This window comes from Melospiza melodia, chromosome W (assembly GCF_035770615.1).
Source record: "Melospiza melodia melodia isolate bMelMel2 chromosome W, bMelMel2.pri, whole genome shotgun sequence".
Lineage (NCBI taxonomy): Eukaryota > Metazoa > Chordata > Aves > Passeriformes > Passerellidae > Melospiza > Melospiza melodia.
The window spans coordinates 17,844,061-17,860,103 of NC_086225.1; the positions used below are offsets into that span (position 1 = coordinate 17,844,061).

General features: G+C 38.9%; 1 protein-coding gene across 1 annotated transcript in view; it reads right to left on the reverse strand.

The window, feature by feature from the left end:
- LOC134431409 (guanine nucleotide-binding protein G(q) subunit alpha) overlaps nt 1-16,043 on the reverse strand; it is a 190,918-nt gene that overhangs the window by 14,913 nt on the left and 159,962 nt on the right. Inside the window, exons 4-5 of the mRNA XM_063179426.1 lie at nt 10,440-10,568; nt 9,344-9,473 (exon numbers count right to left, since the gene is read on the reverse strand). Coding sequence (XP_063035496.1) covers nt 9,344-9,473; nt 10,440-10,568 — 259 coding nt within the window. The remainder of the gene's footprint in view (nt 1-9,343; nt 9,474-10,439; nt 10,569-16,043) is intronic.

Sequence of the window (16,043 nt, forward strand, 5' to 3'; positions counted from 1 at the left end):
GAAAAGAAGTGCAGAATTTGTTATCAGAAACTGCACTTGCTCCCCCACATCCTTCTCACAGACTGTGTTGTCTGCAGCACAGACAGAGAGTGGGAGAGGATCTCCTTTGCTTTATTTTGCTTTATAGCTATTTTTTTTTTTTTTTGCTAACTGAGGCAGAGAAGTTCCCTGGACTGTAGTTTTTCCTTTTTCTTGAAATTGTTTGAACGTGCTGTAGACTAAAAACCCAAAAGAGCACCAGGAGCTCGCACCTGTGGCCCACCAGGCCTGGGCCGTGGCACTTTCCAGCACAGAGAGACTGATGAGACACTAAAAGAGCTGAGCTACATTCCACGACAAGGACTTTCTGAATTTTCTATCTCTTCAAAACAGCAAGAAGTTTTATTGTTTAGTATTATTAATTTTTATGCTTGTGAGTACTTTGCTTGTTAAAGAAACAGTTTTTTTCACTTTTCTCCAAGGAAATCTTTTCCCAAACCAGTAGAGAGAGGGGCCGCTTGAGTTTTGCTTTCTAGAGAGACCCCATTCGGAAGTTTCCTCCCAAAATTTGCCCTAAACCAGGACAATCCTGTAGAATTTAGATCTTCCATTCTGTCCCTGCAATTGCCACCTTTGGGTGGGTGGTCTTTCCAAAACTGAGCCCCTCCTTCAGAAGTATATAAAAATATTTATCAGGCTTTTTCCCTTTCCTTGTTGTTATAAGGAAGGTAGACAGGATTTTGTTAAACACATATTAAACTCTAAGCACTTTTAAAAAACTGTCCCAAAAGCCATCACTGTAAACTTGAATTTAAAATGTTTGATTGTGAAAAAGTATTAGCCTCTTGTTTCTATTTAAAGGCTCACATGAATAAAACCTCTTGCTTTTTGTAGTTTGATAGAATCAGAAAGTTTAAAAGAAAGTGGAGGCATAATAAAGAAGCAAAGAGATGAAATGTTATAGCTTAAATACTGATAGAATACTAATAGAAAGTAGTGGACTTTTAATGAAAATATTACAATTTGTATGACTTTATAAACTGTTAAACTTGTCACTCATATTTACAATGAGAAACAAGTGCAGTAAATTTATTTTGTGGTAGCTGATAAATATTCAATTTAAGCCTACCAGATAAATATTAGGAGAATTAATTTCTTACTGTTATGAATGTCTTATTATTATTCTTGGGCAACCTGCTTTAGCTGACCTTGCTTAAACAGGCAGGTTGGACTATATCATCTCGAGATGCCCCTTCCCACTTCAAGCATTCTGTGATTCAGCAAAGTACTTAAGTCTAAATTTAACTGTAAATATGTATGTATTTCTGCAAAACTGATCCTTTGCTTATCATTAGACATAAGAGGGAAATTGTATTGTAAGGTGGTCTGTTAGGAATTGAGTAGGAAAATTTCATCATATGCACATCTGTTGCTGAATAGCTCTTCCCAAGAGGGAACCTCCTACATTCTTTGCACTAAGATACTGAGGCACTTACATTTGGAGAATTTTCCCTTCATTTCACCATAAATTACTCATTATAACATTAGGAGCAGGAATTTACAGTTTATTTCCAGAATCAGAGTTATCATACAATACCACTGGTCCTACCCAATGTAGAGTTTGACTACATGGGTAGCTTCAGAGTAAGGGTTAGGTTTATCAATGGTAAAACACCACAGTTAGATGAGAGCAGTTATTTTTATAACCTAAGAGAACATAAAGAGCATGACTGTAGCAAGTATACTGATGCATTGCTGAGACCATTAGTTACCACTGAACAACCAACGGTCAAATAATTAATCTAGTGAAATGTAAACATCTGTAAGTACTCACACATATCTCACTGAAATACCACTGAAATAACCTTAGAATATTATATCAGAAGTGTGAGCTGAAATTAACCTCTGAAGTCCATCTAGTCCAGCCTTTCACTCAAGTATAGTTATTAGCAACACAAGGCCAAGGCAGTCATTGCTTTGTCTAGGTAAGTCCTCCAAGAATGGAGATTTCACCACCTCCCTGGGTTCCCTTTTCCAGTGCTAAACTAATCTCCAAGGGAAAACTGTTTCCTACAAACACATTAAATACCTGTTTGTACAGCTGAAGAAACATGAACTAGTTCTAGAAATACAGATGGGATAACAAGGAATATAGGGAAAGGCCTCTATTGGGGATCTGACCTTAGATGCAATGTGAAGGAAGCCTTGCCAAAACCAAGCAAGACAGTATGGCTCTGCAGAGAGGACAGGAGCAGTGGGGAGCAGGCAATATTTAATACCTCGTTCAATTTCTAGCTCTGATTTTATGAGCCAGCTCTACCTCACAAAATTGCTTTCAGCAAAAGCCTATTTCAGCTGCAATGGAAAATCACAGAATCACTAGATTGGAAGAGACCTTGAAGATCATCAAGATCCACCCATGCCCTAATACCACCTGAACTAAACCATGGCACTGAGTGCCACATCCAATCTTTTTTTAACACATCCAGGGATGGTGACTTCATCACCTCCCCTGGCAGATGATTCCAGTACTTTATCACTCTTTCCATAAAAAACTTTTTCCTAACATCCAGCCTAAATTTCCCTTGGTGCAGCTTAAGACTCTGTCTTCTCATTCTGTCAGTTGTTGCCTGGAAAAAGAGACCAACATCCATCCGACTACAACCACCTTTCAGATAGCTGTAGAGAGTGAAAAGGCTAAAGACAAAAATTTGTGAATAGTTAATGTACAGAAATGTGCAGCTGGAGCTGGCTCAAGGCTTCTCAGTGGCTGACAGACTTTCATAGCAGTTAAGCATATGTCTTAACTCTACCTCCTCTTGGGATTTCTATCAGTTGAATACCACTGGAACCAGGAGGGGAAGCTATACTTGTTATTTTCTATATCTTTTCTGTCTTTCTCTCTTTCTCCTTCTTCTTCTAATTCCTTCTTCTCAGAGTTTTGAGTAACTTAAAATCCAATGGGCTTGGAGTCTGCTGCATCGAATGGACTAAGTTAATGTTTTGTGAAATGTTTTATGCTGATTGAATGCTGCTTTAAACTTTTGACAAAGTTCTCTGATTTTCTGATGCTGCCAGTAAATATTGTTGTTGCTGTTTTGGCCTTTTGAGGATATTTTGTCAGTATTTTTTCTGTACATCTAACTCAGAGTGCATGAAAAACCGTAAGCCCTTTTAAGAGGCTCATCAAGTGAGCTTTTGGGGCCTTATATTTGCTCCAAACCAGGTGCAGGCCCTTGCATTTGGCCTTGATGAACTTCATGAGGTTTATATGGTCCCAGTTCTTGAGCTTGTCCAGGTCCCTCTGGATGGCATCCCGTTCCTCACCACTCAGCTTTGTCATCTGCAAACTTGCTGAGGTTGCACTCCATCCCTTTGTCTATATGATTAGTGAAGATATTAAACAGCACTGGTCCCAGTACAGCCCCTGAGGGACACTAGTTGCCACTGGTCTATATCTGGACATTGAGCTGTTCACCACTACCTTCTGGATGCAACCATCTAGCCAATTCCTCATCCAATAAATAAATGAGACATCAAATCCATGTATCTCCAATTTAGGGAGAAGGATGTTGTGGGGCACTGTCAAAAGCCTTACAGAACTTCAGATAGATGACATCTGTAGCTATTCTCTTGTCCACTGCTGTAGTCACTCCATCACAGAAGGCCACTGAGTTGGTCAGACAGGACTTGCCCTTAGTGAAGCCGTGCTGGCTGTCTCGAATCACCTCCCTGTCTTCCACGTGCCTCAGCATAGCTTCTCAGAGGTTCTGTTCTATCATTTTCCTGGGCATGGAACTGAGGCTGACAGGTTGGCAGTCATTGGATCCACATACTGCCCCTTTGGTCTGTCATAAAAATGATTTTGCATTTCTGGAAGTGATAAGATCCATAATGAGACAGGAGCCATTCACTCAGCCCAATTACTGGACCATCCTGGATGTACAGACTGATATGTGTACTGGTTCTGGCTGGGATAGAGTTAATTTCTGAACAGTGCTTTTTCAACATCATGGCCTATTCTGCTTCTCACACTGCCCTGCCAGTAAGTAGGCTGAGGTGGACAAGAATATATGGGAAGGATGAGGGGAGAGGGATGGGGAACATTCAGTATTGACATTTGTCTTCCCAAGTAACTGTTAACACATGATGGAACCCTGCTTTTCTGGAAATGGCTAAACATATGCCCATCAATGGGAAGTAGTGAATGAATTTCTTATTTTACTTTGCTGGTGTGCACAGCTTTTGCTTTACCTATTAAACTGTCTTCATCTCAACCACAACAATCTGGAAAAATCCTCCTGCTATATTGCTGTTTACTGTAGTTGTTTTACTTGTACTCTTGTTGGTTATTCCAAGCATGCCCCTCTTTTGAATATGCTGTAGATACTGTTCTTAAGGATAGTCATAGAATCATAGAATCATTTAGATTGGAAAAGACCTCAAAGATCATCATGTCCAACCATTAACCCAGCACTGTCAAGTCCACCACTAAACCATGTCCTTAAGCACCATGCCTATACATCTTTTAAATACTGCCAGGGATGCTGACTCAACCACTTCTCTTGGTACGATGTTCCAATGCTTTACAACCCCTTTGATGTATAATTTTTTTCCTAATGTCAAATCTAAACCTCCCCTGGTGCAACTTCAAGCCATTTCCTCTTGTTCTATTGCTTCTTACATGGGACAACAGACTGATATCCACCTCCCTACGACCTCATTCCATGTAGCTGTAGAGAGCAATAAGTTCTCATCTGAGCCTCCTTTTGTCCAAACTAAACATCCCCAGCTCCCTCAGCAGCTCCTTATAAGACTTGGGTTCCAGACCCTTCACTAGCTTCATTGCCCTTTTCTGGACACGCTCCAGCACCTCAGTGTCTTTCTTGTTGTGAGGGGCTCAAAACTGCATGCAGTACTCAAGGTGCAGCCTCACCAGTGCCAAGTACAGGAGAATGATCACTGCCCTAGTCCTGCTGGCCCCGCTATTTCTGATTGTGACGGTTTTGGCTGGGCTAGAGGTAATTTTCTTCCCAGTGGCTGGTATGGGGCTGTGTTTTGGATTTGTGCTGAACACAGGGTTGATAATATAGAGATGTTTTTGCTGTTGCTGAGCAGGGCACACACAGAGCCAAGGCCTTTTCTGCTTTTGTATTGCCATGCTGGCAAGGAAGTTGGGGGTGCATGGTAGGTTGGGAGGAGACACAGCCGGGACAGGTGGCACAAATTGACTAAATGGATATTCCTGACCATATGACATCATTCTCAGTATATAAAGTGGGAGGAAGAAGGAGAAAGGGGGGGATATTTGGAGTGATGGCATTTGTCTTCCCAAGTAACCATTATGTGTGATGGGGCCCTGCTCTCCTGGAGATGGCTGAACATCTGCCAGCCCACGGGAAGCAGTTAATTCCTTGTTTTGCTTTACTTGTGTGCATGGCTTTTGCTTTCTCTATTAAACTGTCTTTATCTCAACCCATGAGTTTTCTGGCTTTTACCCTTCTGATTCTCTCCCAGATGCCACTGGTGGGGGAGTGAGAGAGTGGCTGCATGGGGCTTGGTTGCTGGCTGGAGTTAAACCATGACACTGACACAAGCCAGGATGACATTGGCCTTCTTGGCCACCTGGGTACACTTCTGGCCCATATTCAGCCAACTGTTGACCAACACCCCCAGGTCCTTTTTTGCAGAGCATCTTTCAAGCTACTTTTCCCCAAGAGGTACACCAGAACCTTGTCGGTTGGTATCCTAACTTGCTAATTCTCTCAGCTGACGGTGAATGTCAGGAAGGGAACTGATTGTTGGATTTGTACATAGCATACTGCATCTGTGAACCAAGGTTTTCCTGCGGTAGGAATGCTGGTATTGGTGGAATTGTGGGGCTGTGCATGAAAAATCTTTGTTAGATATTACTCTATTTAGGCTAGTCTCTCAAAAACTGACTACTGACTGCCACTTTGGTAAATCATGGATCAGAATTCTATGCCCTCCAAAACTTTATGGGCTATCATCTGTCCCATGAACAATAACAAACCATGCAACAGGATTCATCTTACACCATGCAAACCTACCATGCCAATATTGACAATTGCCTGAAAGACACCACTTGCTGCTGTGACCTTATCAAAATAGGTGCCCCTGGCCTATACTGGCTGTGCAGCAGCTGTGCCATGACAATGCTCCCATGGAGAGAGAGGAGGTCTACGCACCCAGACTAATCGTGTCTGCAATGCATGTTGAAGTAAACCTCTTCAGGACTCATGTCCATAAATATCCTGATGCCCTGTGACACTGGTGTGGTTTTAACCCTTTAGTAGAATGAGCATGCATATTTCACCATCTTCCCTGAACTTCCTTGTCTAGGGGTCTCTGAGCTGGAGAAAGCAATCATCAATCTCTCTGCTACTCTGGAAAATATAGAAAATGTAACAATTGATGCCATCCAAGCACTGCAGCAAGAAGTTGCTCAAGTACCACAGGCTACTGTTCAAAACCACTAGCTTCAGAGTACTTGACAAAGTGGGATTTGCACATTAGTAAATACTACCTGCTATGTCTGTGTCAGCCAAAATCTATGCATTTAGACTGACCTTAAGAAAATCCAGGAACAACTAAAGCCCTTGCACCAGGTAGCAACTGAAGATATTCATTGGGGAATTGGCAAATTGTGGTCATGGCTTACCTCTTAGTTCCCATATCTCAGGGCATCTGTCAAAATATTTTGGCTGTGCTTTTTGAAATTATCTAATTTGTCATTATTTATGTTTTGCTTCATATCAGTGTATGGGGTTGTGGACTGTGTTATAAAACATTTTCCAGTCATGTCAAGCCACTCCCTGACTGGGGTTAGGGCCACTAGATATAAACAAAAGCTGGTTGTAATCTTTTTCACAGCCTCTCACAGCAATTGGGAAAATGCAGTAGCAATTGTGGCAGGACATCCCCTCTCTACCACAAAAAAACTTATCTGCTTATCTTCTCTGTCCATCAGCTGGTGCATAGCTCCATTCTCTCCCCTCACATGAATTACTGAGAGAGGTGAGATCCCCAGCTGATAATAAACATCCCTTGCCTTGATAGCAAGATGTAGAGAGATAAGCCAGGAATCCTAGACTGAAAGGCACTACTTTTACAACTATAAAAGCTACACAAATTTTCACGGAGGTAGAAGTCTCCTACACACTCCCTGGAAATGCGTAGGACTTCTCAAAACTTGGATGCATCTTTGTGGTTACTTTTCTGGAAACAAGAGGAAAGGATCCTATGTGTGCCCCATCAGAAATTGGATGGTAAGATACATTGAATCCTAATCTATACTATTTCTTCGCTAGCTGTAATAATAGGTAACTCACTTGTGCACTCTATTGTTTATCTACTAGTAGTGTTTCTTTTGTTTATCCTGTGTAGGAAGTAATCTGTAAAAGTCTTATATCTGTTAAATTTGTGTCTAGTAAATAAATTATTCATTTTGTAATATACTGACTTGGCTATGATTAAGAACACACGAGCAAGAGGGATCTGGGGTGCAGGCCTCCCCCCAACAGAGCTACTGCCAGAAATCTGAGTCAAAGGCAGGACTTTTTTAAGCTCTCCTCTCCATTCATAACAGTAATCACCTCCAGATGCCTGCACAACTGATACTTGATAGAGGTGATTCTACAGTACCTGTCTTGTGATACACCACCTTTCAAACTCTGACTGTATAACATACCCTGTAGGTGTTGGAACACCAACCTCACCTAGATTATTATATAACTAACAACCCATCAAAATAAAACCCTTGCCTATAACTCCATGTCAAATGATGATTTGAGAGAATCACAGGGTGGAAGTGACATCTTGCCTTCTGACACCCTGTCCCTTAACCAATACTGTTATCTTAGAAAGTCTGCCAACACTCTGCCCCCGACCTACATTGTCAAAACTCTTTTCCACATTTAAAATGCATTTGCATGATTGGCTGTTTCTGCCAGATGACCCTGACATCAAATGTCCCTGGCAGTCCACCAGAGCCATGGCATTGCTTATGATCCTGTACTCACTATTGGTGATTGGGTGAGTTGCTATATGGGGGAATTTTTGTTCATCTTTCTTTCTCAATAAAGCTTTGTTTTATGATGTATTACCAGACTCCATTACTGTTTGGACCACAACATCAAATATATGCCTTACAAAACAAAATAAAAGCATTCTGATACCTTCCAAGTTAAAAAAAAATACAAAAATAAATGAGAAGATATATTCACTGTATAAGCAACTGATTTTTTTTTCTTTGTAACATCTGTACTTTTTAAGGAGATGTCTGATGATATAAAGACTGTAATGAGATTTCTTTCTTTTATGGGAAAAGTATAAATTTAAAAGCTCTCAGAACTCCTAGTCTTTCTTGAAAAAAATTAATATCGAAAAAGTTGAGAATACAATCATGACTGCCCCAGGACATCTGTTTTACCTTGGTATATCAACCCTTCTCTTAAATAATGAAATCAACATATATATACAGTCATGAAGAACAACAAAATGTTTTCTATTTTTCACCTAAATTTTGTAAATGAATGCTAAAAACTTGCATAGAACAGTGTTGGTGAGTAACTCATGTAAGTTTGATGAATAATGGGAATAGTCTTTATGAAAGAAAAAGTCCAAACATTAAATTTCCCCCCTACTTTTTAAAATTGTGTGCATAACACTGGGTACTCCTGCACTTTTCCTACTTAGTTCATGTATCACCACCCATGAGTTTTTTACTTCTGTTATCTTTTGAAATAGAAACAGAAGTAGGAAATATAAGCCAATATAAATCCTATACTTTAAGTCAATGGAATAAAGTTTACTACTATAGGGTCTGTTCTAGCAAAGAATATATGAATTTTGTTTTAATTCCCATTGTATTTTTATGGCTTTGCTACACAACATTAACCATGCAAATAGCTACAATAAGAACATTTCCGTCAGCTATTCCACCTTTAACACAAAATAGATGGGTTCCACTGACCTTCCATGGAAGAGGTTAGTTTGTGTCATATTATTTGAAGATTAGCATCTTAATCCATGAAGAACTTCTCATTTCATTCCATGCAGTTGCATACAACTGCTGGTAGATATTTGGAAAACAAGCCAGCCTGCTTTGAAAGCATCTTAAAAGGACTAGCAACCTTTTGTTTTGCTGCTTAGCATGAAGTATTCAAACTATCATTAAACTTTACTGGTCAAAAAAAATTAATATCCAAATATACATGTAAAAACACACATACCAAAACTCTCTACAAATTTGTGTTATAATCAATTTTCAAATAAAATTTAAAATTAATTTTAGGTTTTTTTTTTTCTTTAAAACTGGTGATTTATGCTAATGCTTGCTTACCTCATTGTCGGACTCCACAAGCACTTGATCATATTCACTAAGAGCTACTAGAAACATGATAGATGTGACATTTTCAAAGCAATGTATCCATTTTCTTCTTTCCGATCGTTGGCCTCCTACATCCACCATTCTGCAAAATTAACAATGATCGCATCAACTCCACAAATACCTTTGCAGATAAACATACAAACACATGAAACACTGAATTCAAGAATTTAATTGAAAACAATTTTCTTCTTCTTAAAACTGTTATCATTCCTATTAAAGACTAATGGAATGTGTTGTAAATAAATAAGTTATCCTATTTGCTTTTTAGTTTGATCTGCTTTCTGAATTTAAATTATTATGGGTCTCAAAGCCCTCAAACTTCTGTTATTCTAAACACTTATGATTTTGAGTCACAATTCTAGAATGTATGCTCTGCATATTCAGCAGAAATGCATCCACGGAATTTAGTTGGTGGCCTGCCATTCTCCCAAGAAATTGCCAGTCAAAATTCCAAACTTGTCAAGGCTGCCCAATTTTAAGGGTATAAATAGTATATAATCTGTTTTACTGAAGTTGTTACTAGCCAAAATAGAAACTCAAATTTGCTGGCAGAGTGTATTCCAAATTTATTATGGATCTCAATGTAACTAGACACTCAGGTGTCTAACTTGTACTTGTAACTGCATAGTTATTCTTTAGCAATTGTATTTGCCCTCAAAATGAGCTGTGGGGAAAATTGTAAGAATGGCATTACATTTGCAAAATATCACTTCTCTATAAAAATCAAGTACAGAAGTGGTACCTTTCCATTTCATAATTATTCATAATAGTACATTTGTACTAATTTTATTGAAAAATTACTTCCAGATTTTCTATCAATAATAACTACCTTCAGAAAAAGACAAATCTGTCTCTCATTCTCTTTACACTTTTAACAACAGCTGCTAATCATATATGGACAAAAACATGAAAATAAAATTAACACCAAGCTCAAATTTAAAAAAAACATTGACTCATTTGTATATTTGACCAATATCTTATACATGGTATTACTAATGTAAAAGGAAACAAAATAAACAAAACAAACAGGTGTTAAACTTTTTTCTACCTGAAAATGACGCTTTGTAAGTCAAATGGGTATTCAATGATCCCTGTTGTTGGGACTCGAACTCTAAGCACATCTTGCTGAGTTGGCAGATAGGCTGAATCTGCTATGCGGTCCAAGTCGTTAAGGTAACTATAGATGGGAAGAAACAACAGGAATGCAAGACAGTGAGACCATAATGTCACTGAGGAAAAGAGAAAGGTAGTCTTAGGAAAAGAAATGAGGTGTGGGATAGGAAGAAGTACAACAGGAAAAAAAAGCAATAATGACATAAAAGAGGAAAGGAAATTAAAAAGAGTGCTCCAGTCTCTCTCTCATTTTTATTATAATTATTGCTATTATCATTATTATTGTTATTATATGTTACTTTGTTTCATTAAACTGGTCTTATCTGAACACATGAGTTTTACTTTTTTTCCCCCCGATTCTCCTCCCTATCCCACCGGGAAAGAGAAAAGCAGGGGAGTGAGCTGCTGCATCGTACTTAGTTGCTCGCAGTGGATATAACTTTCGATTATTTTATCAACTTAGAGGGAATTAAACATGTTTCTGACAATCAGTCTGAAAGCTTTGTCTGCATCAGCAATACAAAATTTCATTCAAAACGCTAAAATCAATAAAATCTCCTTATATTTCTCTTTAAAGCTCATGTTCCCTCTGATTCAAAATAATATAATTAATTTTTTTAAAAATCATCAGTGGGTAAGCGTGTGTATCATAGGGATTGTCATCAGAGTATTTCTGCTCTACTGCACCCACTGCTTTGTACAACATCTGAATATTTTGGAATATAGCAGCAATTAATTGTTTCTCTTTACTCATGTACAATCTTCCCAAAATGCCAGTAGAAGAAATCATCAGACATGCTCAATACCATTAAAACGACTTTTGTATTAACCATGTAAGAGTATACTTTTATTTTTCTAGAACTGCATACACATTTTCCATTAGAAGGAATGGGGTAATGGCAAAATTTTTTTAAAGTAACTTATTAGGTTGACAGACCATTTCAAAATGCTGAGCAGGAATATGGAAAGTAGAAATTAATAAAAGTGGATATTTACATAAAAGGAAAAGATTACTGGAATACTATTATAACCTAAATGCACACTACCAGCACACACAATTTTCAAATATTATCATAGCTGTTACAATAATACAGAACATTTAGATTTTTATTTTTTTAGAAAAGTATGGAATAGTTCCAGTTGGAAGAGACCTACAACGATCATGTAGTCCAACTGCCTGACCATTTCACTGCTGGCCAAAACTGAAAGCATATTATTAAGGGCATTGCCTCTTAAACACTGACAGGCTTGGGGCTTCAACCACCTCTCTAGGAAGCCTCTTCTAGTGTTTGATCACCCTCTCAGTAAATAAATGTTTCCTTATCTGGACCTCCCCTGATGCAGCTTTGAACCATTCCTATACACCCTGTCAGTGGATTCCAAGGAGAAGAGCTCAGCACGTCCCCTCTCCATGTCTCTTCCTCAGGAAGCTGCAGAGAGCCATGAGGTCACCCCTCAACCTCCTTTTCTCCAAACTAGACAAACCCAGAGTCCTCAGCTGCTCCTCACAGGACATGCCTTCCAGCCCTTTCACCAGCTTGGTGGTCCTTCTCTGGACACAGTCAAAGAACTTCACATTCTTTCTAAATTGTGGGCACCAAACTGCATACAGCACTCAAATTGAGGCTCCACCTTTGATAACTCATTGATAAAGGGTTTATCATAGATTTGGTTGATCATATTTTATAAGTCTTTATTATTGCAGTGAATTATATTCAAGGATTCTTCATATCAGGTTGGATCAATGAGTTGAGTGGATCAATTGGTGATGTAAATGATTTTATCTGAGTTCATTATGAGTGCAAATATCTCTGAGTTAGCCAGTCCAGCATGGGAGGAGCATATACATGGCTAAGCTCAATAAAGAGTATAAGAACTGAACAGCTAGCAGAAGAGTATTGAAGAGAGCAACAGGCTTGAATAAGTTTCAATCCACATATTCCCTCCTGACACCTGAGGATGCCTAGCATCCTGACAGTGAGCACACAATAGAGAACAGTAATGACAATCACGCTGGTATTGTCTCTGGCACAAGCAGCAGCTTTAAATGAAAACATCAACACATCAAGCACCTTTTCCAACTGCAACTGTGCAGGCCAAATCCTCACTCCAGCTGCTTCTAACTACACCTTTTACCATAAGTCACAGTCCATGCTTAACTCTTGCTCTTGTGCAATGTCTCCATGATCTATTGCTGTGAAAATTATTTCAGCTTGTTTGACTGATACAGACTGGGAAGTTTGTAACCTCCAGCAGGGAAGCAGGATGGAGCTACCTTTTCCACTGGTTTATTTGCAACCAGAAGAGGACATTTAATTTAAAAGTTATATAACAAAATGATAGGGCTACATGAAATGTCTTTAGAATCGCTGAATTCAGACTACTCTGGATGAAGAGTAAAAGTGAACGCTATCAGAAAATGAATATTTTTATTTTTTTTATCATTACCTATTAAAGACAATTCACCATGGCTTTTAAAGCATTCATCTACTGAAGTTCTAATCAAACTACTGACAAATACAGTACTCATGTGAGAAAACATGCAATCTTGGTTTAAGACAATTTAAAGGGGAACACTCTGAGTTCTTTCCCTTTGTTTTAACCAATCCCTTTCCACCAATACGGAGAAGTGAAAGACAAATAGACATAAGTGAAAAAATAACAGTTTACTAACAAGCAAAATGGCAACAGGCAAAAAACCCCAGTAAATAATCACTAGATACAAAATTGCTAAATCTCACAAACTCCCAGAGAACAGACACCTAAAATGGTAGAAATTCCCTTTCCAAAATGGCTCCTGCCATTGGCAACCACATGTAAGGAGACAGGCAAAATGGCATCTGACCCTTCCCCCAAGATGGCAGCCTTTACAGGTGATCACACGGTCTGGGAGACAAGGGGGAAGGATGGTGGCAAACCCTTCTGGGAAGGTAGGAGCTTGCGGAGCAGTTCTAGTGGCAGATGAAGACTTGCCGTCATGTGTGAAGTAAGCACCGTCTCCTGCTGCTTCCTCCTGCCACCCGCTGGAGTCCGCTGGTGTTAGTGCTGCTGTCTTCTGCACTGCAGTTGTGTTGGGGAAAAAGAACTGGCCTGTTGGCACCGATGCAGGGTGACCTGGTCCCAGGGACTGAGGCTTGCATTGCAAAGTTCACTCCGAAACAGTTTTTGATTGTGAAATGCAGTTTTTCTGTGTGGCTACTTTTGCAAGCCCAGAAAAAAAGCCAAAAAACACAAAACAAGCCCCTCAAAAGTGGAGCCTCCACTGTCAGCAAATGCTGCCAGGAGAGAGAGACATCTCAGCTTCCAGGCTCCAACTTAAAAAAGGACCGCAGCAAAGTTCTCCCCCCCCTCGCCCGGTTCTGTTTTCTGGCTGCAGGGTCTTAAAAAGGCACTAACAATTTTTGGGCACAGATACATATGGAATACAACAGCATTTTGGGTTACGCGCGACATGTGCACATATAAAAATTTTAATCACATAACAGGCATGCATAAGGGATTTTAGGATAAGGGTCTAACTAAAAAAAAAAGACAATGCCTAGATAAAATTAGAAGCCCTTAGAAGCTTTACCACATACATGCATGCACAAATTCTGCAATCAGATATTGTGACACAACTGCTGGTTCAGTATACACAAGAAGTTGCTACACACATGCACTCTTTCAAACAAACAAGGAAATTGTCATAAACATGAACTTTCACAAAAAGTGTTGCCAACTATTGCCAAAAACATGTTTTGTTAGTTTATTAACTTCAAATTTTAAAAATATATTAAAGATACAGATCTTGGAAACATCCTGACCATTGTCTTAAGGTAGAGTCCAAAACCAGATAGTCACTATTATTACTGAGGAGTCAGTTATACAGTTAGCAGCAACTGTGCAAACAATTTAGAGCAGAACTACATGGCACTAGGATTTTATTTTTACCACCTGATAAGAAATATTTTGATGAGACAAATTGTGGTTATGACCTCTCACCCAAATGGTATGTACTAAGCTAAGCATTTTACAAAGGAACAAAACAAAGCAAACAAAAAAAATTGCATAAAGTTACTTTTAAAAAACCCCAGTAACCTAGTAACTGCGTAAATTTACACTACAGACCGAGTCTAAGAAGTTAATTGTAGCTATAATTACTTTACTTTTGTAAAAATTAATTTCTCTGGCTGCTGAGGTTCTGAGGTTACTATCGCAATAGGCAGAAGGTGCATTACCAAAGTAATGTGTATGTAACAAGCTGCTGACAGTAGCTATTTCTTAACATCAGAAAAAACTGCTAAAGTATACTTGTGATCTGCAAACTAACCAATCAGAAAAAGAAGAAAACCCTTTGTTTCCTAGTCAGTGTTGGGAAAAAAGCACTTACTTTTAATGAATTATATATTCCCTGTGACAAGGGCCAAAACTACAATCAGCCTTCAAAGAAGTTACCAGGCTATGAAGGTGCTAATAATACCCTTGAAAGACTTTCAAAGGAACTATCTGTCCATATTACAAAAGGAAAAAGAATGTGATAATAGGAATAGACTAATTAGCTTTGCATTTTCCCATATTTTTCTCATCTAGAAATCAGACAGAGAAGTGAAAAGTCTCCTAAACTTAATAAAAAAACTGATAAGGATAGTAGAATAGAACATTTTACTCTTACCAAATAAAGGGAACAATGTAGACTTGGAGAAGTAGATAAGGCTGATAAAGCAGGAGTCATGCAAAACAACGGTATTGCACTTTCTCAAGAGTTGTGGTCAAGGAATGGCCACCTAGAAATTAGGACATGGGACACTAAAGACCACCAAAGACCCCAAAAGACTATATAAGGACTTCCAATAAGGGGTGCGACTATGTAAAATAAAGTAATACATATAGAACAAGTAAGCAGAGATAGCTAATGATTATGTAACCAGTGTGTATCATAAAAACTGTTTACCTGATGCTCAGTGCGCTCAATTAGGGGAAGGATCCTCCAAGTACCCAGCACTGCAATAAAGAATGCCTGCTTTCTAATACTCAAAACTGTGTTATCAAGTTTCTGTCTGACTGATTTCAGTATCATTTTCTGGCCGCCAGATGGGACACTCTGCCTGATCTCCTGTGGATACAAGTGATCTCTGGATCTTCATGCTGGCACCAAGACTTTCCTGGAGAAGACCACAGTTCTTCGGACCAGTCTGGGACACAGGTAGGATCACATTCAATACTAAGGCATTTTTTTGGGAATCCTGACCATATAAGGCATGTAGATTTTCCAGCATGTTTGGTGGATTATTTGGTATTCTGGAATTCAGTGTATGACTTGGTTTTTTTCAATTGATTGATAATTGTTTTAATTGTTTTGTATTTGTATCTGTATTGTAACATTTTGGATCAACTATTTGGAGATGGGTAGCAGACAATAATTTTGAAAAAATTCCCACTTGGTTGCATTTTGTGACATTGGAGAAAGATTGGCGGGCCCCCTGGGAGACCAGCTATCAAGTAGAATTTGATTAAGTTTTGCAAATAATAGTGGCCATTGTACAAACTAGACTCTGGAGAA